General features: G+C 40.8%; 1 protein-coding gene across 1 annotated transcript in view; it reads right to left on the minus strand.

The window, feature by feature from the left end:
- Window positions 1–25,966, minus strand: part of COL28A1 (collagen type XXVIII alpha 1 chain) — a 171,076-nt gene that overhangs the window by 30,947 nt on the left and 114,163 nt on the right. The window contains exons 28-31 of the mRNA XM_059171208.1: window positions 6,763–6,831; window positions 6,004–6,084; window positions 5,880–5,915; window positions 900–936 (exon numbers count right to left, since the gene is read on the minus strand). Of these exons, the coding sequence (XP_059027191.1) occupies window positions 900–936; window positions 5,880–5,915; window positions 6,004–6,084; window positions 6,763–6,831 (223 nt within the window). The remainder of the gene's footprint in view (window positions 1–899; window positions 937–5,879; window positions 5,916–6,003; window positions 6,085–6,762; window positions 6,832–25,966) is intronic.

A 25,966-nucleotide genomic window follows, 5' to 3' on the forward strand; every position in this document is an offset into this window, starting at 1 on the left:
AATCATTCAAGCTACCAGGAAATAAGACTTATCCGGGCTCCGTCGGTTTATTCTTCCCTTCGTGTTGCCCAACAGCCCTCTCTGGAAAAATCATGAGGAAACTTTGTGCTATTTTTACCAGGCTTCCAGAACTCAGAAGCCACTTCTAAACTGGCCTGTCACTGTGCAGAGTCCCAGATGGGTTCTTAAAGTCCCGAGGTCTTTTGGGGGACAAGCTAGTTCAGGGGTTCCCTATATGGAAGAACAGTGACATTTCTGCCCTGGTTCTCTTATCACCATTATTCTATTAATCTCTTGCCTTTGGGCCAATCTCTTTTTTTCCCCCTCTTTCTGCTAGCTCTATTTTAAGTCTAGCAGATTTAGCCACAGAAGCATTTAGATAGAACTATGAATCAGCACAATGACCTCCTGACTGTGTCTTCCTTTCTTTGAAATGCACTCTAGCAATTGTGCTCAAAACTCAATTCAGAAAGACTTCTTCCTTCAGGAGAAACACAGACATTATAATCACCAGCCAGGCTGGACTCAAATGCTAGTTAGGCCCCTGTGGTCATATTTCCTTTGTTGTTTTTTTCCTTCCCAAGCTCAGGTAAATGTCACTGAATACAAATGAGCTCTGTGCTCACGAAAAGGCCTGGCTGCCCGCTGACTCCAGGGCCTGTGTCTTCACTCCTCTTAACCACCCTGGGAAGAGGACTTCTTTTTCTTAAAATCAGGATTCCCACAGCCCCTCTCTCCACATCTTTCAGTTTCCCATTGACTTTCCAAATGAGCTTCAGACTTTCTCCAGAGCGCTCTCTCGTGTATCTCTGGGTGACCACATTTATCTCAACCAACACAGAACACAGTGGCTGTGGTATTTTGAAGCGATGGTTCTTTTCTTGATGGTCAAAGCTTACCACATATTTCAAAAATAATTTTGATAATTTCTTCTCTCTGGAGGACAAAAGGAAAATGTTATTATTTATATGACCGTGATATTTTTTCCTATCATCACAAAAGCTATGTCTTATTACAATCAGGGTGGAGCCATTTGCTTTTATTCTTTGGCTGAGGAAAATAAAAGGCACGGAGGTGAAAAGGTGGCTAGAATGTATCATAACTGGAGTGTGTGTGAGTTGTGAAATGTCAGAGCTCGGACTTCCAGGGTTCACACTGCGGCTCCAGCATCTATCAGCTGTGTGACCTTGGCATGAGATGACCTAATAGTATCTGTGGCTCAGGGCAGGGGTGCAGGCCAAATGAGGCTACGCACACAAAACTCTTAGGATAGGGTCCAACTCCATAAAGTACTACGTACAGAGGTGTGGGCAAGGCATGCCATCAGCTTTACCCACATTAACTCAATTTAACCCACATGCACTGAGCAACCAAGACAGGTACCAGGGCCAAAAGAGATTTCATTCCGCGCTGTATTCCCTCCTTTTCTCTACCGAGGTCTAGTTCTGCAAGTCCCCTCCCCAGGTTCCTCATACTCTCATCTCACTTCAGCACTTCCGGGAAATGCCCCGGTGCTCCTGAATGCTCCTCCCTGGTCCTGCTGTCATCAGCTCCAGCAGAGACCCGGGATGAGGCGGGCAGGGGAAGTCGATGTGCCGACGACCCTGCCCTGAGCAGCCCGTTCACAAATAACTGGGATGGGGCGCTGGAAAACAGAATTCTGTATTTGCCGAAGACAAGAAGCTGACCGGAATGATGAACGTAGGAGAAGCCCAGAAAAATCTCAACGGGAAGGAGGCAAAACTAAAGAAGATCCAAGAAGATAAAAGTTAGCAGTTGCAAAAGTAAAGTTTTAAAGAAAAAAATATCCATAATGATAGAATTGGGGTAAAGGTGACATTGCTGGTGATGTGCCTTCACAGAAGCATATACAGAAAATACTCAGGGCATTTTAATTAAATCGTATTTTTTGTAAACCGAGAAAAAGCCATTGATTCCAAGTGGCTACTTAAAAAGGACTCTCTCGGGGTGCCTGGCTTAATTGGTTAAGCGTCTGCCTTCAGCTCGGGTCCTGGGATCAAGTCCCGCATTGGGCTCCTTGCTCAGTCAGGAGTTTCCTTCTTCCTCTCCCTTTGCCTCTTCTCTCTCTCTCTCTGTCTCTCTCTCTCTCTCGGGCATCCTCTCTCTCTCCCTAATAAAGAAATAAAATCTTTAAAAAAATTAAAATAAAAAGAACTCTCAAAACAATACAATTATATAAAAGGAGGAAGTCAACAGTCATCTTTTGGGGGAGCACCTTGTCATGTTTTCCACATTTAGAGAGGCATTTAATAAATCGGAAACTAGAATGTGTCTAGAAAGGGAAAATGTATATATTTATATATTTACATTATGTTTTTAGAAAGGAGAAAATACTAGACACCAAGTTTATGGTTATAGTTTTTCACTTAACCCTGTATCATTCTGAATTTCCCTTGTGATTCAGTATTCTGAAAAACTTGATTACTGAAGTCGGATGCATGGCTGTTTTAAGGTTCTCGATGCATTATTGCCAAAGTGATCTTCAGAAAGATTGTAACTGACACCTCTAATAGCAGTGTATAAGAAAACCTCTTTTATTTTAGACGCACAATGCTGGTTATTGTTATTATATAATCTTTGCCATTTGATATCACATTGATTTAAATTATACTTATGTAATTCTTGGTGAGGCTAAATTCTATTTCACATGCACGTTTCCAAGTTGTATCCTCTTGTGCAAATTCTTTGTATGTCCTTTGTCCATTTCTTTCTATTAAGATGTTTATCTTTCATTGACTTGTTAAGAATAATTTATATATCAAAGTTGCATTTAAATTCTTTTTAATGTGCTTTTATGGTCTAACCAGGTCTAAAATGCTTTAAGTACTCACATATATCAATCTTTTCCTCCTCTTCTTTGCTTTTACTTGACTAAAATAGTTTTATTTTTCCCTCTCAAATTGTTCAATGACTACTTTGGCTATTTTTGCCAATGATGAAGGCATCAAATTTATACCTATCAAAAGATTCATAGTCTAGTAAGCAGTAGACAAATAAATACTTTTGTCAGGGCTATACTATTAGATCCTCGCCAAGGAACCACGCTGGTCTGCTGGGAATTCCAGGTGCGGGAACCTGAGGGTGGGGCCGCGGTCCGGGAAGATAGATTATGAGCAGCTTGGGGAGGACAGAAGGGGAATGGGAGGAGCATTCCAGGCAGGGCACAAATTACACAAACACAGTGTCTTACAGTACTTGAATAAACTTAGGACACGGAAGTGGCAGAAAGAATGACAGGAAATGTGGAAGACAGATGAACTCTAGAAGGTTTTTGTGTCGTGGTGAAAAGTGTGAACTTTATCCTGGGTGGTGAGAAGAGGCATAGTCCCTAGGCCGAGAAGAGATCTGATCACACTTCTATTTTAAAAAGGTGATCATGGCTGCCAATGGAGGGGTTCGAGGTTTCTAAATAGTTCGAGGTTTCTAAATAGAGCAGAGCGTCTCAGTCTTTTGAAACCTGTGTGTCCCTGCACCTCCATTGGTTAAACATATTCCTTTCAGTGTTTATGACAAAGACGTTATGTTTTCATTCTCCATAAGCTTTGCTATGATATTAAATTAGCCTTTTCAAACTATACATCCTCCCTTTCATAGCTGTCCCTGCCTTAGAGTTGGAAGACCAGGAGAAAGAAGACTGAGGGCAGACGCTGAGAAATGCCAACATGTAAGGGACACGTGGAGGAGCAGCCTTTTGGAAGCAGTTTGGCGTGAATTATTGTGACACTGAACTCTGTCGATGGTATTTTCTAAAAGAGTAGTTTGCTAGTCTGGAATGAATCTACAACTGACAGCCGTTTGGGGATATATTTGACCAGGGAGAGAATGTGGGTGGGGAGAGGAAAGAGGCCTTCTAAGAACAGCATTCATGGGGGAGTAGCTAGGATTTGGTCCCAGACAAGCCAACTCTGGCTACAAGGGCTCTGCTACTTGCTAACAAGGTGACTTCAGGCGTATTGCTCAAAACTTTTCTGATTTAGCATGTCTTTCATGGAAGCAGAGATAATAGTACCGATTCATGGAGCTATCACATATATTAGCATGGAGTCTTGGGCAAGAGAGGGCTATGGCCTCCAGCCTGTCCTCTTCTCATTGCACCCTGTCTCTACCATTGCTACACTGCACAGGGACTGGGCCATCATTCGTGGGGTGAACAGTCCTCACCTCTGAGCTCTGTCCAGATTCCTTGAAAACAGCTGCCCCTTGCCCACCTTCTGGGGGGACCCAAGCACGCAGGCCAGTGCTGTCATTTAGGCAGGCAACCTGGGGATCCTGTGTATCTAGCGTGTAGAATACAGCAGGCATGTGCTCAGGATGCTCAGTCTCTTTGGCCCTGAGGACTCCTCACCCAGGGGAAGGAGTGAGGCAGAAGAAGCACTAAGGGTCCCGTGTGGGCGCTCTAAACCTTGAGCCCTCGGGCACCCAGCAGTACTAAGCAAGGGTGCCATGAGGTGAAGAAGCCTAACACAGAACCCGTCACAGACTAGATTCTCATTGAAGGCAGATTCGCTCTTCCTTCACTTGTCCTTCCCTGCTAGTCCCTCTTCTAGAATCTAGAAAGCCTAGGTCAGCAGAATGACATCCTCATTTCTAAGATCTCTGTCTCTGCATTAAAAATCTTCTGCTCAAGCAATAAAAGCCTAACTTGGCCCCAAACATCATCATACATCCTTTTGTCTGTTCTGGGTCCACATATCTGACTCCTATCATGGCATTTATCAAATGACAGGTGAAGATCCTTAGTTTGTCTTTCTTTCTAATGGGCTGTGAGCTCCTTGAGTCCACAGACACAGTCTCTTAATCTCTACTGCTCCCCTGTCTGTCTCAGAGCCTGACCCAGAATATGCACCCAAAAAATGTTGGCAAACTGAGTGAACAAATTAATGAATGGAAGAAGCCAGGCCCTCTCCACATGCTGGGGTAAGAGGGAGGGTATAAACCTACGGGATTGCTTCTCTGAGCATTTTACAGACACTCTCCCTGCTACTTTGGAGGAGGAATTAATGTGGATGCAGCTATTTCATATGCCACAGGCATCTGGAGGTATCTGACTTGTGGTGAGGAAGAACAAAGACGAAAAGGCAAACAGGACATTAAAAAAAAAAAAAAAAAAGTGTGTGTTCTGTTTGTTATATGCCCAGCTCTTATGTCTTACCTAAACTACCTGAACTCCCACCCCTGATGCCTGGATTTGCTTAGCACAGCACATAGGATCAGCATCCCCAGACCATGACCCACTGAAAAATCAAAAGGGGGAAAATGAGAAGGTTCCTATTGCTTCTCCACTCCAGGAGATGTAGTGCCCTCCAGCAAGAAAGGAAGAAATAGACTTTGCTATAGAAATTCTAGAACTTTCCCACCCTGTAAGGCTTTGTAGAGTCAGCTCTTTATTTGCAGCGGTATAGGGAACATAGGGAAAAGTTTGCCGATGCCTTGCAAGTTTTGTTGAGTAAGTGAATTAGTACATTAATCTCCATTTTGTGATGGTTGTTCTCTGAGTCACTTCCTAAAGGAGCTAGTTCCAGGAAACAGAACCCTCTCCCCATTTGAAACTGTGGAAGATCATGTAAATTAGAAGTCATTTTTTAAACAGTTCACCTCCTTGTTACCCTGTCTACCAGGAGTCAGAGGGGAGTAGTCACACCCCACCCCTGGGCTGGGTGAAGGCTGCCTGGCGTTCCTCTTGCCTCAGGTTCAGATCAATTACCTCATGCATCTAAGTCAACACTGGGCTTACAGCTGTGCTTTCATTATATAGCACCTGGAACTATGTCAAAGAATTCATATTTCTGAAGTTAAAACATGAATGCAGTAATTTTGCAAGCACCAATCCTCAATTACCCTCTAGGATGGATACTCACCGTAAGTCCTACGTCTCCCTTTGGTCCTTGTAACCCCTACTTAATGGAAGAAGAATAACAGTCAATATAGGTTGGAGCTAGTTAATGTATAAAAATTACAGTAAGATAAAAAATCACTCCTTGCCTCTCTTCCTGGAGATCCGGGCTCCCCAATTTCCCCTTTATCACCTTTCTTTCCCATAGCGCCCTGTTCTCCATGTTCTCCCTTTAGAATATAGTGAAAAGAGAAGTTTAGAATGTAAATATTGAGGCCAAAGAAGAAAAACCTCTAAAATTTAGTTCATTTGCCAGTGGTTTCTTTTGAAGACCTGTGGTTCTGGTTGATAAAAATATACTACAGGGAAAAAATCATTATATTTACCTTCCCCCTGCAGTTACCATAATCTAATTCATGACGAACCAGAGATCTCCAGATGAGGAGACCTTGAGGTATGATAAGAACAGTTCACTGCTTTCAGGAAGTGCCACTATATTATATTTATCATTATATTTACCTTCCCCCCGTAGTTACCATAATCTAATTCATGACGAATCAGAGATCTCCAGATGAGGAGACCTTGAGATATGATAAGAACAGCTCACTGCTTTCAGGAAGTGCCACTATTATAACATTTTATAGCAGAGTTCTCTGGTGTCTTCTACATGGTATGTTGTAAGGATTCATTCCTTTAGCAGCTGGCTTTCAAGGATGAAGAAAACAAGATTTATAAAGTAAGCATGTTTCTAGTTAGGAAAGGAAATCCATAAGGATTTGCTTCTAAATGGATTTTTTCCTCCGAAAGCTATAAGGATGAATGACCAGTATGAGAGCTCTTCCAAAGCTCACAAAAAGCTATTGAAAACCTAAACCCAAGCATTTTTCTAAGGTCTTAAAATAACTTACCTTCTGTCCAGGGAGGCCACGGCCTGTCATGCCCTTTGGCCCTGGAAAGCCTTGAGGTCCTTGCTCCCCCTACACAATACAAAAAAGGGATCAGCCCATTAATTTCCCAAGATAACTCAGAAAATTCTTTGATCAGATATATACTTGTGGTTCCAAAACTGCACTGTAGCATTATCTAAATTTTGGGGGAAATGTATATGTCAGATGGGCTAGATGCTTTGCTAGTAAAAGTTGAACTTCTGAGTCTGGGGTAGAAGTGAAGGAGCTGGTTTAAGCATTTGCCTATTTCTATGGTATAATTACTCCCACCTTGGCCAATTTTCAAACTATGAACATTATGTCAACTGGTTCACAAATGACAACTAGCTGTTATTTCAGTTCTGATATTAATGGTGATTTTTATAATCTCCTCTACATTTTTCTATATTTTTTTGATATACTAAAAGCATGTGTTGTCTTAATAATGGAGGAAAAGAGGATATAACAGCATCTTTCCCCAATGAATGCCAAGGAGCTGTTTATATAATTATCATATACTGTTAGTTCCAGCCCTGATAATTAGTACCATGAATCTATTGATTTAGTAATTCCCTAATTCAGAAAATAAAAATGTTTTTCATTGTATTGTTTTTAACTGCTCCCTCCCTTACCTTAACTTTTTCTCCTGCTCCCCAACCCCCAAAACCGAAATAGCTTGAAACAGAAATAATCCCTGTTGGGTATGCAAAGTCATTGTTCTGATGCTACTTAACTCTAAGTCATTGGTAACAATAAGTCTATGACAAAGGTTTGTGGGACCATGAGCTGCTGAGACTTCATTTGTTTACCTTGAACATCTTTCTCAAAGGGACCCTGACCACACCTACTAGATTCACTGGTATGCTTAATGAAAACCTCAGACACTGAAATGAGAATCCAGGATGGGGGTTGGCGTAAAATATTCCTTTTGCCATAGGCCTGCTAGGGCTTGAGAACCACTATTCCAGAAGGGAGGATGGGCTTTAGAAGGGAGTCTTGAGGGAGTCACAGAGGCTTGCTTGGAGACCACTGTAACTTTGAGTATCAGCATTCCTTGACCCCCCCCCCCCCCTTCCTAGCTCACTGGCTTTCAAACTTTAAAAAAATCAACAAAACGCTTTCTTTTTCAAAGTATTATAATAAAATATTTCAGACACATAAAATGTATACTATAAAAGGCAAACATTCACCTATATTTAAAAATGAAATTCAGGGGTGCAGATACCCCTGAAACCCCTGATGTACCCAATCCCCTTCACCTAAGAAGGGGAAATCTCTTTCTGAAATTGACATGCATCATACCCCATATCTATGTTTTTATGTTTTAACTACATATATATAATCTAAGATCATGGACAATATTTAATAGTTTAAACCTCAAGTAAGTGATATATCTCTGCATCCAACTTGTATTTGAAATCTCAGCATTATCTATTTGAAGTAGATCTGGGTACCTATACATAGTTTTAGTTTGTTAATTTTCTCTGCTGTACAGTACGCTATTAAATAACTAGACAATTTATTCATTATCCTAGTGATGGACATTTAGGTTGTTTCCAGTATTTCCCAATTACAAATAATGCTTCAGTGAAGACTGTTACATATCTTTGCACACTTGCATACCTCCCTAGGGGGGAACATTTCCTTAAAACAAATCTTACACAGATGGGTACAACATAGGATGAATATAATTGGAGACTCTTGTTGAAATGAAGTGTTCAGCTCTTGCTGGACCCATCACTAGCTCCTCTCAGTACGCTGACTCGGCTGAACTTTTAGGTACTTAATCATCTCTGCCATGTTGTACTTCTAAATGGAAGGCAGGTATGGGGTTACAGTTTTGCCTCCTCAATTCGGCTCAGACCAAGTTTCTTACAAAGATCAGATTGCTGAGAACTCATTTGTAGACGGTCTTTTTCACCTTGGTGACTCTTGAGGCAGGCACAGTGCCATGGCATAGTGGTCCCACGGTGAGGGTTTCTGCAGCATTGTGCATGGATGTCTCAGGCCCATCCGAGGAGGCTCACTGCCGTAAAAGTACCCCCTCTGTTATTTGCCTCAATGATAATGGGAGATAGGCAGGGATCAGTGGTCTTCCCTATTCAGTTCACAGTCAAGAGAGAATAGTTTTTTCCCACCAGGAAACATGGTGGTACAGAGAGCCCCAGAACCCTGGATAGGGATTGGTGCCTGTGGAATATGCCAGAGATGGTACATCAACGTGCAGCTTGTGCAAGCTAGATATTCAAGCAGGAGAACGGGGAGGAGACAAAAACCTGTTCTATTTCCAAAGATGGCCCAGCTAACATGGGTGTGAAGAGAAACAGACAAGAATACATGAAACACAGATCAATCCCATTACAGTTGCTGAACACTGTGCTCTGAGAGTGGATATGCGGCCTCATCGAGAAAATAAAGGCTAGAGGGGTCTGTCTACATACAGACTGGGTGGTCAGCTCCCAGAGTTGTATGGAGGATGGTGGCGAGAAACCTGCCTGAGAATCAGCCGTTCTCTATTCTAATTAAAAAGAAAATAAAAACCAAAAACTATAAGAAAGATATCCTCTTAAGAAAGATGTGTCCGTAAATGACATCTTGGCATAAATTCGTTTTCTGAGGTTTTTGTTTTGTTTTGTTTACAGAGGCGAAGTAGGACATCTTTATTGGACCTGGTTGAAAGGTGGTGCGAGGTTGTCAGGGAGATCCTTGAGATGCCTGGGACCTGAGTTTGGGGGGTAGGGGTGCTGTCAGGATGTTTCGAAGCCAAGTGGAAGGGGATTAAAGGTTCAGGAGGGAACACTAGGAGCGGCTGTATAACTGGCTTTGTCCCCACCTGCAGGACCTGGGGTGTGATGGGGAATGGTCCCTGAGAACCATACCCTCAGACAAAGTGGGTCCAGAAAGAACTTGATACCTTTCTGACAATTACCCAGAATAATTATTTCTTTTACATGCCCTGCAACGGCTAATATAGATGTCCAATAAATGTTTGTGACTAACTAGCTTCCTTTAAGAAATTACACAATTTCCTAGCAAACTTAAAAGCTACTGCGGCTTCAATGCTATGTCCTGAGGGGAAAACCTCCAAGTAGCCACTCGGCAGGTTAGGATCATCTCCAGGGTCAGGAATTTATTTGGCACCACTTCACATTATAGACATTTTCTATATAATTGTACCACATGTAGCTATTCTAGGCAGCTGTGTTTCCCTATACAAAAGCCCTTTTTTTTTTTCCTCTTTAATTGTCAGCTTCCCTTCAAAATACTTGGAAGTCTTCCTCTAACTTTCAGAGTGCGCTACTAGGCTAATAGCAAGCAAACCCCTTAATTTGGCAGAGCCGAGTGCTAGCCCATCATACTCTTCCTTACAAGTCTCAGGAAGATGAGATGCAATTATTTCAACCTGGATCAGAAGCTGCTACAGGAAAGAACGTGTCTATCTGAAGGTATAATTAAATCCACATTTCAAGCCCAGCTTCTCCACCACTCTATCTCCCCCTTAGATCCCTCCTGCTGCAGATGTGATCATTTTCATTTTCCAGATAATTCTGGTACAGTAAAGAAAGAAATCAAATTCATGATTCATGATGATCCCAAACTATAAAGTGAACTTCTCTATTCCCTTTAGGGTGTAGAAACTTTTTAGGCTGCTTTTGCTCTTAAATCCACAACCAAAAAATGGTAAATCAAGGGAAGTTCAGCTTTTTTTTTTTTTTTTTTTTTTTGAGTGCATCATAGAACTGTGGCTGTGGGGCAACCCTGTGATTCAAAATCTAAGGAAACAGAGGATCCTCTAAGGAGAGACAGGACATTGGCACGTATATGCTGGAAACACCAATGTCATACAAGCTGGAAGAATTCAGCTAAAATTCTTGATCAGTTGCTAAAGGCTGAGTGTGTGCTCTTGGGAGAGGACAGGACCCCTGGAAGCTTCAGACACAGAGGAATTTATACTCACTCACAGACTCTTTGGGGACCTCACCAATGCTTATAAGAAAGGCTGGGGACAAGGTGAGTCCCAAAGCTTCCCTAACAGTTCAGGCCCCGGGGAGGGACGCGGTGGACCCCAGTGAAAGGCACAAAGCCTCCTATATGACAAAAGTCTTAAGCTGCCAGAGAGGTATAGCTAGCACTGTCACCTTTAGGGCAAAGATGACCCATGGGAGCTGGGGAAAGGAAACAGAATAAACTTGCAGGCATGGATCCCAAACCGTTAGAGATGTCCCACTACTCGGGAAACGAGATGTTCACTCCTGGGGAAAGGGTCAGGAAAACTTCCTTAGCCCAGACCAGTAGAGGCCTCCTATTTATTTGCTGGAACTCATAACACTGTACATTTAAAAGGGTGAATTTTGCTGTATATAAATAATCTTTGACTAAAGAATAAAATAAGTATTTTAGAAAACACAACAAATAAATAGAATGGCAAAATGAATAGGGTCTGTAGAGTAAACAGTAGTATAGCAATGATAATTTTCTGATGCTGATAATTTTATGGTGTCATATAAGAGAATACAAATGTTGATAAATTTTGAAAGTGGGGAGTACAGGATTACTGAAGTAGGCCTTCAAATGAAAAGCAACTCAAAGGAAGAAGCTGGTGCTATATTAAGATGTTGAGTTCATGGGTAAATGGCAGAGTCAGCAAGACACGGGGACCTGCCTGAATAGTTACCTAAGTATTTGACTTCAAATCCAGGAACCAACCTGTATTGAAAGGAATTCTTTTCTTAGGCTTCACGGACACAGCTAATTCACTTTGGAAGGAAAATGGCATTTTGCTCGTGGCCTATGGAGTGCATATAATTGTCCATGCAGATGGAAGGTGCTTACCCAGAGACCCCTAGAACAACGCAGTGGTCTGGCATTAGCGCCTAGCCCCTTCCTCCTGAATCCCTTTCGTCACATTCTCCTGTTATAACTAGCAACTGTCTTTGATGGTGTGCCCTTGTGTGAAGGACTGAGCCAGGTAATGAGAGAGCTAGACATACTTTAAGGAAATTGCTAGAATAACCTGGGGGCAAGTATATAAATGATAAAATCCAGGCTTTTGCAAACCTTCCCCAACTCCTCAGATTATATTTGATTTCACACCCAATAATTCTCTCCAAAGAGAGAGTATAGACTCTCTTGCTTTCAACAATAATTTCAACAATAATTCTCTCCAAAGAGAGAGTATGGACTCTCTTGATCTCGAAGGCTCTGCTGATTCTGTCCTCAGTTCTGTCTTGGCACAGAGTAGAAGCCAGGCAGTTTCTCCATCTCTAGCCTGAAAATCAGGAACCTCCAGTTTCTTAAAATCCTTTCCTTTGTGGAATTGAATTCCTCTAATTTAATGTCCCATTCTGACATGTTAGCCTTCTCTAACATGGCTAGGGCCGCATAATTAATGCTCTTTCAGTAAAGCAGCCCATTCGGCTGGGAGTAGAATCAATGTGTAAGGTATGTGTTAGCAGGCAAGCCTTCCGCTGGAGTGCAGCCCAGGCTCACTTGGTACCTGGCCAGGATATGGGCCTAATGGGCTTAAGTGGAACAAGGTGGCTTCATTATACTTGATTTTCATTCCCATGGTGATCTAGTCCCATTGTGCCCAGTGAGAGGTGGAGAAATGGTTTACTTTTTACAGATGCAGGGACGGATTTTGAGTCTGTTCCTAAAAATGGTTTGAAACCTGCAAGGACAAACACTGCATGATTGCACAACATGAGCTGACCCAATGGTCCCAGTCGCGGAGAGTAGAATAGTAGTTGCCAGGGGCGAGGACGAAGGTGAGAACGGGCTGTCGTTTCATGGACGTAAAAGTTTCAGTTATGCAAGATGAGTAGGTTCTAAAGATGGACTGCACAACGTAATGCCAACAGTTAACAATACTGTACCATGCAGGCAGAAATTTGTTAAGTAGACAGATCTCATGCTAAGTATTCTTACCACAATCAAAATTAAAACAATAGCTGAAAATAATGAATTTTTTTTCAAAAAATGGGAAGGACAAAGATATCCAAGTATATATATATATATATATATATATATATATATATATATATATTTATTTAAAAGATTTTATTTATTTACTTGAGAGAGAGACAGTGAGAGAGAGCATGAACGAGGAGAAGGTCAGAGAGAGAAGCAGACTCCCCATGGAGCTGGGAGTCCGATGCGGGACTCTATCCCCGGACTCCAGGATCATGACCTGAGCCGAAGGCAGTCGTCCAACCAACTGAGCCACCCAGGCGTCCCCCAAGTACATTTTTAAGTAAAATAAAGAAAATTACATTAATTTAAAAGAGATAAAGTCTGAATTCTTTTCTTTTTTAAAAAGTAACAAAGTTTCTTGAATTTGCTACAGGGCCATTGGGAAACATAAGAGAGGTACAAAGCTTCCATCCTTGGAGTGTCCAAGCAGGGTGTGAATGGCCAGATGCCCTTTAGAATGTTGTAGAATAGATTCTTGTTTGAGATGGGGGAAGAATTAGTAGAAGCCTCTTCTAGTTTAAAAAAATCACAGGCATGTCTCTAGCACCTGCTTTCTCTTTGACATCATGAATATTGCCCTATTTACTACATCTTTTCCATCAGCATACAGTGTATATACATACATACATACATACATATATATATATACATACAATCTCTCCCATATTTAAAAAAAACTTCCTTAAGACACCTGAGTGGCACAGTTGTTAAGTGTCCAACTCCTGGTTTCAGCTCAGGTCGTCACCTCAGGGTCATGAGATCTAGCCCCGTGTGAGCAGAGTCTGCTTAAGTTTTTCTCTCTCTCTTCCTCTTCTCCACCCCCCTCAAATATTTATTTATTTATTTATTTGTCAGAGAGAGAAAGTGCACAAACAGGAGGTGTGGCAGGCAGAGGGAGAGAGAGAAGCAGACACCCCACTGAGCAGGGAGCCTGATGCCAGGACTCAATCCCAGGACCCAGAGATCATCAACTGAGCTGAAGGCAGATGCTTTACAGACTGAGCCAGTGCCCTTTTTCTCTCAAATAAATAAATAATTCTTTAGAAACTTCCTTAATCACACATATCACTCTCCTACTCCATCTCAAGGGACATTATTTTCAAAGTCTTGCTGATGTGCTCTATCTTCCTTTACTTTCTTACCATTGTCTCATTTTTATGCTTTTTAATTTTAATTCAAACTACAGAAAAATTACAATAATAATACAAAGAAATCCCATATTCCCTTCACCCCAACTCATCAATAGTTAAGATTTTTCCCATGTTTTACTCTATGAGTATGGGGTGTGTGTGTGTGTGTATGTGTGTGTGTGTGTGTGTGTGTGCATGTGTGTACACATGGCTCTTGTCAAGGTTACTAATGACTTCTGTGTTGTCAAATCTAATGACCACTTTTCACCTCTCAAATAATCAGCAGCGTTGAAACTAGATGACCATGTGCTCCTTGAGATACTTCCTCACTTGGCTTCCAGGACCTACTTCCTCTTGGTTCTCTGCCTACCACTTCGCAGTCTCCTTTGCTGTGTCCTCTTCATCATACAAACCACCAAGGGCTCGAGGGCCCATGCCCACTCCTTGGATCTCCTTGGATCTCTATCTCTCTATATTCACTCCCCACATATTCCCATTCATGCTCAAGACTTCACTATCAATAGACTGATAAACCAAATTTATATCTCCTGTGTTGATGATCTCTCCTCTGAACTCTAGATTTCTATTCCCAGATAACTATCTAACAGCTCCACTAAAGATTTAGCTCCACATGTTCAAATTTCAATTTCAGATTATGTGAATTGATTTCCTCCATACTTAGTCATCCCCATTTTCTTATAGTCTCTCCCAGCTCAGAAAATGGCAAGCCTATCCTTTCGGTGGCTCAGGTCAAAAATCTTAGTCATCCTTGACTCCTTTATCTTATACCCTACATCTATGCAAGAATCCAACCACCCCTTCCCATTTCTACCATTACCATGTTCAACTGAACCACCACTAGCCCTCATGTGCACTTTGGCGATATCTTCCTATCTCAACTCTTTGTCATTGTACCCCCACAGTCTATATGCTGCTGGAAATGTCCTTTTAAAACATGACTTATATCAGGTTGCTCCACTATGCAAATATAATCTCGTTCATGACCCACTCTAGTCTGGTCATTCTGTCACTGATGCTCCTTGAGTGTGTCAGGCCTGGATTCTTATTACAAATCCCTAATTAAGTGCTCAATTCCTCCTACCCACTGCCTAAGCTTCTATCCCACTTATTTTTTTTAACACTTATTTATTTATTTTAGAGAGAGAGCGTGTAAGCAGGAGGAGGGAGAGTGGGAGAGAATCATCAAGTAGATGTCCCACTGAGCATGGTGCCCAAAGGGGGGCTTGATCCAGGAACCAAGATCATGACCCAAGCCAAAATCAAGAGTTGGTCATTTAACTGACTGAGCCACCCAGGTGCATCCTACCCCACTTTTTAACATGGAGAACTAAATGTCATGGGCTAGGAATGCAGAGTGAAGAAGGACAAAGGACATGGCCCCCAAAAAGTGTTTTTGACAAAATAAGCAAAAACGGGTGGTAAAGAGATTCTCCCAGTGGGAGACATATTGCCCTGAGCCCTCTGTTCCTTTCATTCATACTTGAGAATCTACTATCAATACAGCTGGATAATCTGGAGAACTGTTTGTTTTCCACATTGGCAGACATTATTAAGATTTATTTCCAGGGATTCCTGGGGCCTGGCTGGCTCAGTCAGTTAAGAGACTGCCTTTGGCTCAGGTCAGGATCCCAGGGTCCTGGGATCGAATCCCCATTGGGCTCCTTGCTCAGTGGGGAGCCCGCTTCTCCCTCTACCTCTGCCTGCCACTCTGCCTGCTTGTGCTCTCTCTCTCTGACAAATAAAATAAATAAAATCTAAAAAAAAAGATTTACTTCCAGTGTATGATATCATCAACAAAGTAAATAGAGTTAACCCTGAGGTATTTTGCTGCTTCTTGTCAAGTGTGGTTGCAATGCCATTATCTCATACAATAAGAAGTGGTAAATTATAAATATATTTATTCTATGGCTCAGAAGGAATGAGCTCATTTTGGTGTGTAAGGGAAGGCTTCTGGGAGAAGTGCTACCTAATGTGAACCTTGAAATGGGAATAAGAGTGAGCCTCCTTCTCTGATGGTTAGTAATGTCCAGCACCTTTTCCTCTACCCGCTAGCTGTTCATATATGTTCTTTGGGAAAATGTCCATTCAGGATTTTTGTTTATTGTTTAATTCCATTATTTGTTTTTTTCTTTGCTATTGAATTGTATAAGTTCTTTTTATATTTATGATATTAACCACTTATCAAATGTATGTTTTGCAATTTTTTTTAGTTCTGTAGGATGTCCTTGCATCTTGTTGATAATTTCTTTACCTCTGAAAATCAATACATTTTCAGATTTATTTATTATTGTTTAGTCAATGGTAATTTTTTTACTCAGTTCTTAATTTTAATTCCAGTATAGTTAACCTACAGTGTTCTATTAGTTTCAGGTATACAATAAAATGATTCAGCAATTCTACACATTACTCAGTGTTTATCGGGGAAATGCAAATAAAAACCACAATAAGATATCACCTCACCTTGGTTAGAAAGCTATCATCAAAAAGACAAGAGATAACAAATCCTGGCAAGGAGTTAGAGCAAAGGGACACCTCAACCATTGTCGGTAGGACTGCAGATTGGTATAGTCACTATGAAAAGCAGTATGGAGTTTCCTTTAAAAATTAAAAAATACAATTACATAATGCAGAAATTCTACTTCTAGGAACATATCCATAGAAAACAAAATGTCAAAGAGATATGTGCACTCCATGTTCATGGAGGCATTATTTTTAACAGGCAAGACAGAAAACTTGAACGCCTACCAACTGATAAATGAATAAGGAAGTTGTGTTATATACATGGGTACATGGGAATATTAATCAGCCATAAAAAAGGAAATCCTGCCATTTGTGACAACAGTGATGGATTTGGAGGGCACTGTGCTAAGTGAAATAATTCAGAAAGAGAAAAAAAAGTACTGTATTTTTTTTTTCATTTATATGGAACCTTCAAAAAAATAGAAGAAGAAAAGAAAAAAAAAAACTCATGGAAAAAGAAAGCATATTTGTGGTTACCAGAGGCAAGGAGTAAAGGTAGGGAGAGTGAATAAAGTGGTCAAAAGGTATAAAGATCCAGCTGTAAGAGAGATAAGAATCAGGGATATAATGTACAACATGATCACAGTTAATACTGCTTTATGATATATTTGAAAGGTGTTAAGAGAGTAAATCCTGGGCGCCTGGGTGGCTCAGTGGGTTAAGCCGCTGCCTTCAGCTCAGGTCATGATCTCAGAGTCCTGGGATTGAGTCCCGCATCGGGCTCTCTGCTCAGCAGAGAGCCTGCTTCCCTCTCTCTCTGCCTGCCTCTCCATCTACTTGTGATTTCTCTCTGTCAAATAAATAAATAAAATCTTAAAAAAAAAAAAGAGAGAGTAAATCCTTAGCATTCTCATAAAAAGGGATAATCTTTTATGTCTTTTTAATTTACTTTATATTTTTTTTATCTATATGAGATATGGGTTTTAACTACGGTAATTGCAGTAATCATGTATGTAGGTAAAGTCATTATGCTGTATACTTTCAACATTAAAAAAAAAAAAAAAAAAAAGCATGAGCTTCTTTAAGTAGGTAGGGAGTGAAAGGGATCTCTCCAGGAAGAGAGAGAGCATACACAGAAGCACTGGGGCCAGGGTACACAGGAACTGAAAGACTTTCAGAACTGAGGGGTTGAGAAGACTTAAGATTGGATGCCCAGTTTATATAGTCTTGCTAACTTATTATTATTATTATTATTTTTCAGTCTTTCTAACTTTTGAAGCTATGTCTTTAGGTATACACTAAAAACTCTTTATTTTCTTGATATATAATTATGTGAAGAACAGAGGTGCCTGGGTGGCTCAGTTGGTTAAATGTCTGCCTTCAGTTCAGGTCATGATCCCAAGGTCCTGGGATGAAGCCCTGCATGTGCTCCCTGCTCAGTGGAGAGTCTGCTTCTCTCTCTCTCTGCCCTTCCCCTGCCTATGCGCTCTCTCTCTCTCTCTCTCTTTTGCCCTCAAATAAATAAAATCTTTTAAAATAGTAAAATTACAGAATGTTTATAGAAATTCTTTATAGAAAAATTATATATATAGTAAAATAGTGTATATATAGTAAAATTATAGAATCTTTATAGAAAAAATTATAGATCTTTACTATGGATGAGGGTTTTGTTTATTAAGAAGTATATTCTAGAATGATTTCTAATAGCCAATAGGAGACAGAAGCCTCTTTTACTGGAATTTGGCAGAGAAGTCAGGCAACAAGTGGTATTTCTGTCACATCCAAGACCTAAACCTCATAATTTCACCACTCATGTTTTCAGCAGATGGTTATCATAGACTGAGGAGAAAGAAAAAAAGGGAAGGGAGAAAGTCAAAAGCAAGAGGAAAATTCCACCTTTGTTTTTTCTAGAAGTGTAATGAAAACACGTCTCTAGGGTTAAGATTCCTTATATTTGCACACAGGCCAGATATAAAATACAGTTCAGTTTGGTTCAGTAGCTTGAACTCAGTTGGTAGATCTGCAACCTGATTTATGTGTGTGGCATCAATTGTGCCAGAATGTTTCTTGTTATATGTTTCTACTTTCAGATACAGGCAACTAGATATAAATCCTTTCCAAGGAAGTTAAATTTATGTGAACTAGATTATAAAACCCAAATTTTCAAATACCATTTGTAATTGCCTGGATTCCTAAATAGGCTCCTTAGTTCAGTCTTGGTCCTCAGACAGTCTATTCTCAGCCTACCAGTCACAGTCATTCTTTTACAAAATAAGTCAGACCAAATAATAGTGTTGGCTGGAACCCAGAAACAACTCCCAAGACTCTGAATAAGAGTCAAAGTCCTTACAAGGGCCTACCTGGCTAGATATGAATTGGTCCCACTCCAGCCCTCCTGTTGTTACCTTCCTGATGTCACCTCCAGTCACACAGGTCCTTTCACTCTTCTTTTGAATCTGCCTGGCACCTTCCCACAAGAACAGGGCCTTTGCACAAGCTATTCTCTTTGCCTGGGATGCTTTTTCCTCAGAAATCCTCAAGAGCCCCTCCTTCACCTCCTTCAGATCTTTGTCCAAATGTCACCTTCTCATGACTTCATCCCATTTAAAACTTCATCACATCCCACCTACCCTGCTCTCCCTTTCTTTGCCATGTCAGTTTCATCTTCAAACATACTATATAACTTATTTATTGTATTTATTGGCAATAGAATGAAATTTCCATGTGTCAAGAATCTTTGTCTCTTTTGCTTATGATACGCCCCAACCACCTAGAACAGAGTCTGGCATATTTAGACATGCTTAATAGATTTTTATTGAATGAACTGTGAAAATAAAATTTTGTATAACTAGCTAGGACTAAATATTGGAGTTAATATCTTTAAGTTTGAGCAGAAAGAACATCTGATTTTAAAACTTAGATGCAGAATAAAAAGAGATCCTATTTGAAGGACATGTTAGTGTTACTCATCTCACAATCCTGGCAAAGAGTGTGTGTGCACTATTATTTAAGTATATGTGTAGCATATATTTTCTGTGTAGCAGGAAAACACAGCAAACGTGTTAACTTCACAAAATTACCTCAGCAAGGTGTTTTAAGAGGAAAGGACAGACTGAGGTCTCTGGAAGATTTATTTCTTTCTAAAATTGGCATAATAATCACAGCGGGAACTACTGACTCATCAGATTTCACTTTTCAAAACCGACAGACGCCAACTGGAGAATTTTCAGAAGGCCAGTATTCTAATAACTTAAAAATCTATTTTCTCCTTTGCAATATAAGAGCTACTATTTAAAGGCATAATTGCATATGTCCAATAAATAGTTTTCCAAAAAAGCTCACTGTCCTTATACTGATGAATAGGAATTGATAATGAATGTATTAGTATTCTTGAAATGTCATCGCTATGACTATGAGCTCATAGGAAAATCTGTCCATTTTCAAGGCTAAAACTTTCTGGTAAAAATTACTTCCTGGTAAAGTTGTGAAAATGTAACAACTGGATGGCACTGGGTCCTTCGTTTATTTCTGACTTGATTATTATCTTAAGAGGATCATGGGAGGGGTGCCTGGGTGGCTAAGTGGGTTAAAGCCTCTGCTTTTGGCTCAGGTCATGATTTCAGGGTTCTGGGATGGAGCCCTGCATCAGGCTCTCTGCTCAGCGGTGATCCTGCTTCCTCCTCTCTCTCTCTGTCTGCCTCTCTGCCTACTTGTGATCTCTGTCTGTCAAATAAATAAATAAAATCTTAAAAAAAAAAAGAGGACCATGGGAAATGTAATGATATTGCCAAGATTGTCTGGTCTGGTGACAGGTAATGATGAATTAAATTTCCTCCTCTTTATCTCCTTAATATATTAGTCAGGGTCTTTAAAGTAGAACCTAGATCAGAACAATCAAGAATTACTGAACATATACTCTGATTACCCACTAGGCAGAACCCACTGAGCATACAGAAGAACCACCAGATACAACACCTCAGGTTCCTTCGTATCAAACAAGTACTTTTACTTTGATAGCATTCCCTCTGATCCTGTTGCACTGTAGTAATAGATAATCTGGTCACAAAGATGTATTTTCAAGAAAGCCAAATACAGCATTTCAAGTAAACTTCTTCTATTTGTTAGGCCAATCAAGTATACCAGCCTGTAAGTGTAAGGTACTCTCACTGTTAAACACTAGGATTTTAAAAAGAATTTCTCATTTCACAAGTTTAGAGTTCTCCCAATAATGGAATTTAGTCATTGCTTATTGAGTTAAAGTATATATAAATGAGTCATTTTGTGGGTCAACAGTATGATTACAGGTGGAACTTTACCGTCATCCACCATATAACCTTCATACATCCATTCAACTATTTATTACTTTGTTCATTCATTAAACAAATATTTATTAAGAGCCTCCTATATGCCAGACACTCTGCTAGGTGCTGGGAAATTAGGCACGGATGAAAGAAACAAAGTCCCTGCTCTCAAAAAATAATTTTTTTAAACCAAAAGAAGACAGATAATAAAACAAACAAACAAAAAAAAACCACAAATATTTTCAGATGGTGATAGTGCTATGAAAACAATAAAAAGGGATAATGTTATAGAATGATTGAGAATGGGATGATGAGAGCCTTCCAGAAATGATTCAAAAAAACCAACAACAACACTAGTCCTCAAAATTAAAAGTTCTAACAAATTAAGATTAAGCAAGATACATAAAGAAGAATCTACAACAGATACATCATAGTGAAACTGGATAACACCAAATAAAAGGAGAAAGCACTTAAAGTCACAGACACAGGGACAAATTATCATCAAAGGAATAGTTAGAATGACAGGTAACTTCTCAAGAGCAACAATGGGACCAACTGATGGGAAAATCTTCCCATCAGCACTGAGAGGAAGTGCTGTGTACCTAGAATTCTATACTTAGAAAAGTATCTTTTAAGAAGAGATTAAGGAAAAATAAATATAGATTTGGGGCACCTGGGTGGCTCAGTTGGTTAAGCGTCTGACTCTTGATATTGGCTCAGGTCCTGATCTCAGTGTTGTGGGATCGAGCTCTGTCTTGGGGCCTGAGCTCAGCATGGAATCCGCTTGACATTCTCTCTCTCCCCCTACCTCTTGCCCCTCCCTACCACACCCTCTCTCTCAAATAAATAGATAAATCTTTAAATAAAGAAATCGATAAGGAAAGAAAGTTAGTTTCAGGCAAAAAGAATGAAGAGGTTGCTCTAGGGGCTCCTTAACCAAAGGAGCAGAACAAGAGTGGTTCCAGTCTGAGAAGAAATAATGATAGGGTAGAGGAGATGGAATCAGTGTTTGAAATTATTGTAGGAATCAGAAAAGTTAATAAGGGTATTTTCGAAGGTAAAAGTGAGTATTTTTCAAAAGTAAATACTGAAAAAGAGCCATAAAAATGAGTAGATTCCAAAAAGGTAAAGGGAAAATACAGTGGTTAAAAATGAGTAAATCCTAAAAAGGGGAAGAGATTTTTAGAAAGGAACATAGATTCCCACCCTTCTGATGTGAGAAGCAGTTCTGAAGAATCGCTGATGGAAGAACTGCTCTTCAGATGAAAGAAAGATTATGTGGAAGCTGACTTTATTGCCTATCTGCTTGAGCCACAAACTGTACTCTTGGCTTTGTTAGAGCTTTTCCGGAATTGAACAGATAATCGCCTCATTTCCTGTTACATGTTATATTTAAAATGAGATAGTCCTATTTACAACTAGATAAGCAAAGTTGCTGATAATAAAAAGTCAATAATTGTGAAGTCCTTTAGATGTCTGTAAAACCATAAAGACAGTTTAAATTACATACTAGTTGGCCCTCACTGATTTGTCACAGAGATTTGCAGAAGGAAAGAGTAGGTCCGCCCACCCAACGAGCCAGCTGGGTGGGACTCCATCAGCCTCTGCCTGTGTGTAGGGCAGGGTGGGTCATTAGAGCCTTCCCGGCAGCCACCCTGCCAGCCCAGAGCCTGCTGGAAGTCCTAGTCAGAGGCCCGGCCACTGATCTCAGAAGTTCACTAAATCCAATCCCTGGCTTCTGACAGAACTGCTCTCAGGGGGAAATAAATGCTTTGTAATCCCTCTCGCTTTTAAAAAATTTAGAATATCAGGACAAGAAACCTCACTACCTCTGTCTCCCATTTTGAAGGGCCAACTTTTAATTTCAGGATGCAAATAAAAATTTTGAATGACACTTCTGAAAGTCTCAAACCAGTCATTTTCCTCCTTTGGACACCGACTCTGACTTGATTGTTATACCTCACGCAGTTACCTCAGGGAGGCACATGAGGAGCCCGGGTGAGTGACGTTGGATACGTTACTTAACATCTGTGTGCATAATACATGGAATATAATCTTTCTTCATAAAGATTTAATTTATTTATTTATTTGTTTGCTTGCTTATTTATTTATCAAAGAGAGAGAGAAAAAGAGAACACAAGCAGGGGGAGCAGAAGGCAGAGAGAGAGGCAGGCTTTCTGCAGAGAAGGACCCTAGGATCGTGACCTGAGCTGAAGGTAGACGCTTAACTGACTGAGCCACCCAAGCCTACTGCTCTTTTTGTAGTATTAACACCATCACACACATATGAGTTTGGAAGACAAAATGTCAATACCTATTAACCTTTCTGCAGATATTTGCGACTTTGTTTGTATTGAATCTACCCCTGACTTTTATTAGGTCTCATTTTTTTCTCCTTAAGTCAATTTCATTTCAACAAATCATTTCTATTTGGCCTTTGAGTAGGGGCAGTTTTCCACACAATAATAGGTTCACTCTAACCAAAAGTCTAGTCAAATAGATTTTGGAAGCACTTTCAAAGTGATCGGGTATAGGTAGGAGCCCCCCAGAAGGCTGCCAGGTTGTGTGAGACTTCCACCACAGTACACTCACATTCTTTCAAGCTTTAGCCTTTCTGGTGAAGGGATCTCAGAAGGTGGAGAAAAGTACTTGCTGCAGTTAAAATGGCTCTTGGAGTTTAGAGAACCAGTTACTTTGATGCAGCTAAAACAAACAAAAACATACCTAAGAAATGACATTAACCCTAAACATGGAAGGAAGAATCTTACAAAGTTCTGGGTTGTACCCTGGATTTCTAATCAGAGAGCTTTGGAGGAAGAAGCCATTTTCTTTCTGGCTGTCCCCACGATGGGTCCTGCAAGCTGGGCTAACTCAGCCACCACCACACCCAAGCTGATTTTCAGATGCTATTGTATCCTGGATAATCATCTAAGGCTCATACCCCTCCCTTATACTACTGGCTCTTCTTTATTCCTCACATCAGTTCTTTGTGCCACCTCTGCCTCCCTCCTCTGATGGAACCATCTCTCCCAACTTTGGAACCACGGCTCTGCCACCAGCTTCCAGGTGGCCCTTGTCCTCTTGCCCTGGCTTTGTCACAGACTGGAATGAGCTTTCTCTGTTCCTTTCCTGGTCCCAAAAAGCCCCAGCCTCCTCTAGCTCTGTGGCTGATACTCAGTCTGTCTGCTCAAGACTAATTTCTAAATCATTCTTTGGCGCTCCTGAGGCTGCATGAAATAAGTAAGACAGTATCAAGGCTCTAAGGTTTTCTTTTGAAGTTAGGATGAAAGGCATGATGAAGCTGAACCTAGTCTTTGGAAGCCCGGGTAACAGCACCCCCACAGTTTCAGGACAGTGACGAAGCATTCTGGAAGTTGCCATGGAGACCACTCTTGTCTTCTGTTCACTTCTGGAAGCAGCAATATGCTTCAGAACAACAGATACTTTTTAAAGTTGCCATCCTTCCTAGAAACATTAAATTATGTGTGGCATTAATGCCAGCCCTTCACCAGATCTCTGGTTCTTCTTCCTGGGCGCACAGCTGGTTGGCCTCTCCATGACACTGGTTCCAGCCAGTAAGATGGAACAGAGGTGACATGTTGTCAACACTTGATCTAGACTTTGGAGAAGCACGTGTGCCTCTTTCACGCTCTCCCTGTCTGCCTGCTGGGTCTAAGTGGTAAAGGGGCCCTGCACAAGGAGGAAGCATAAATGGAGGGTGAAATTCTCTGAAATTCTATATGAAGGAAAATTGCCAACCAAAAGGAACACCTACATTGTCCCATTAAGTGAGCAAAAACCTCTACTGTTTTTGAGCCATTATTCATTTGGGGGGTTATTTAGTACTAAAGCCAGGCCTACACTACGTTATGCAACCAGTATTTCATGTTTTTAGAGCATAAATCATTTTTATGCCAGGATCCTGGAAAATACAAGAGGGCCTAGTGGAAATGGAGGGAAGCAGAAAGAAACAATAATGTGAATAATACAAACATATACTGCATATGGAACCATGTGCCAAGCCCCATGTTAAGGTGTTACACATACAGTCACATTTAATTTCATTTTTTTCTCATGACAACTTTAAGTAATAGTACTATTATTATCCCCATTACTCAAATATGAAAACTGAGGCCAGGCTATAGTACTCAGGAAGCCATGATTCAAATCTGTTGACTCCATAGCTCCAGCTCTGGTTGTATACTCAGTACCATGCATTGGGCACTTTGTACAATTCTATCTTCACAGTGTCTTGTCAAATAGTCCATCTTATCTCCATTTTAAAAATGCAAAAGCTGAAGTTCAAGGCTTCAACCAAGCTTACACAACTAGCAAGATTCAGGCCAAGGTCTGTGAGACTCTAAAGCTCATTTTCTTTCCATCATGCCTTGAGATCACCATATAGAGGGGAGAGGTCATCTGGATTGAGTTTCCCTCCATTTCTGGGTTCCAGTCATTTTAGAGATTAATTCTTTACTCTAACACCATGTGACCACTCTAATCATCACTATTTACCCACTTTGGAGATACTGAGATTTCTGCCAGATAACATTCACCAGATTCCCCCAGCATGTCACTGAGTCTACTTCTCACACTGGCGTGGCCTAAATAACCATTAACCCACACATTAGCCCATCCGCTCACCCAGCCTGACTACAGGGACAGTTCCTTTAGCCAGAGCTGGATCGGTCATGTTCAGGCCTAAATGCAGAATGGAAGCCAGAGGCATGGAAGCATATTTTTTTAAATAAATAGTTTGTGGGTAGGAGTTATAGTAGAGCCCAATCCACAAACCTACCTCAGAAACTTCTAAAGTCAAGAAGCGCCACCAGGAATCTTATTTGTATAACCACCTTTTGATCCTCTGAGAAGAAGTACCACGGCAATGTCAGGGCTGAGCAGGACACCAGAACTGACTTCAACAAAGCTGGAGAGAGGGACACCGGCCCACCCTCTCATTATATCCTACCTGGCCCCTAGAAGGGCTAGTTGACAGAACAAGGAATCCCTTGAGACCCCACCCCATTTCTTCTCCCTCCTGACTTCACATGGAGGATTCCCGGCAGATCTACAGTCCATATCTAGGGGAATGGTCAATGTTCACAATGGGACAAGATGGTGGCATCAAATCACCTCCCAGCCTATGCCATGAACCTGAAAGACTAAGGCAAAGGAGCCATAATCCCATAGTCATCCATTCAATCAACAGACATCAGTAGTTGAAAGAAAGCACTGAAGTCTCTAAAGCAGCCAGAGCTTCTCTGTAGTGCAGAGCCTGCCGAGTCACAGTGGGGACTGCAG

The sequence above is a fragment of the Mustela lutreola genome, chromosome 4, assembly GCF_030435805.1.
Source record: "Mustela lutreola isolate mMusLut2 chromosome 4, mMusLut2.pri, whole genome shotgun sequence".
Lineage (NCBI taxonomy): Eukaryota > Metazoa > Chordata > Mammalia > Carnivora > Mustelidae > Mustela > Mustela lutreola.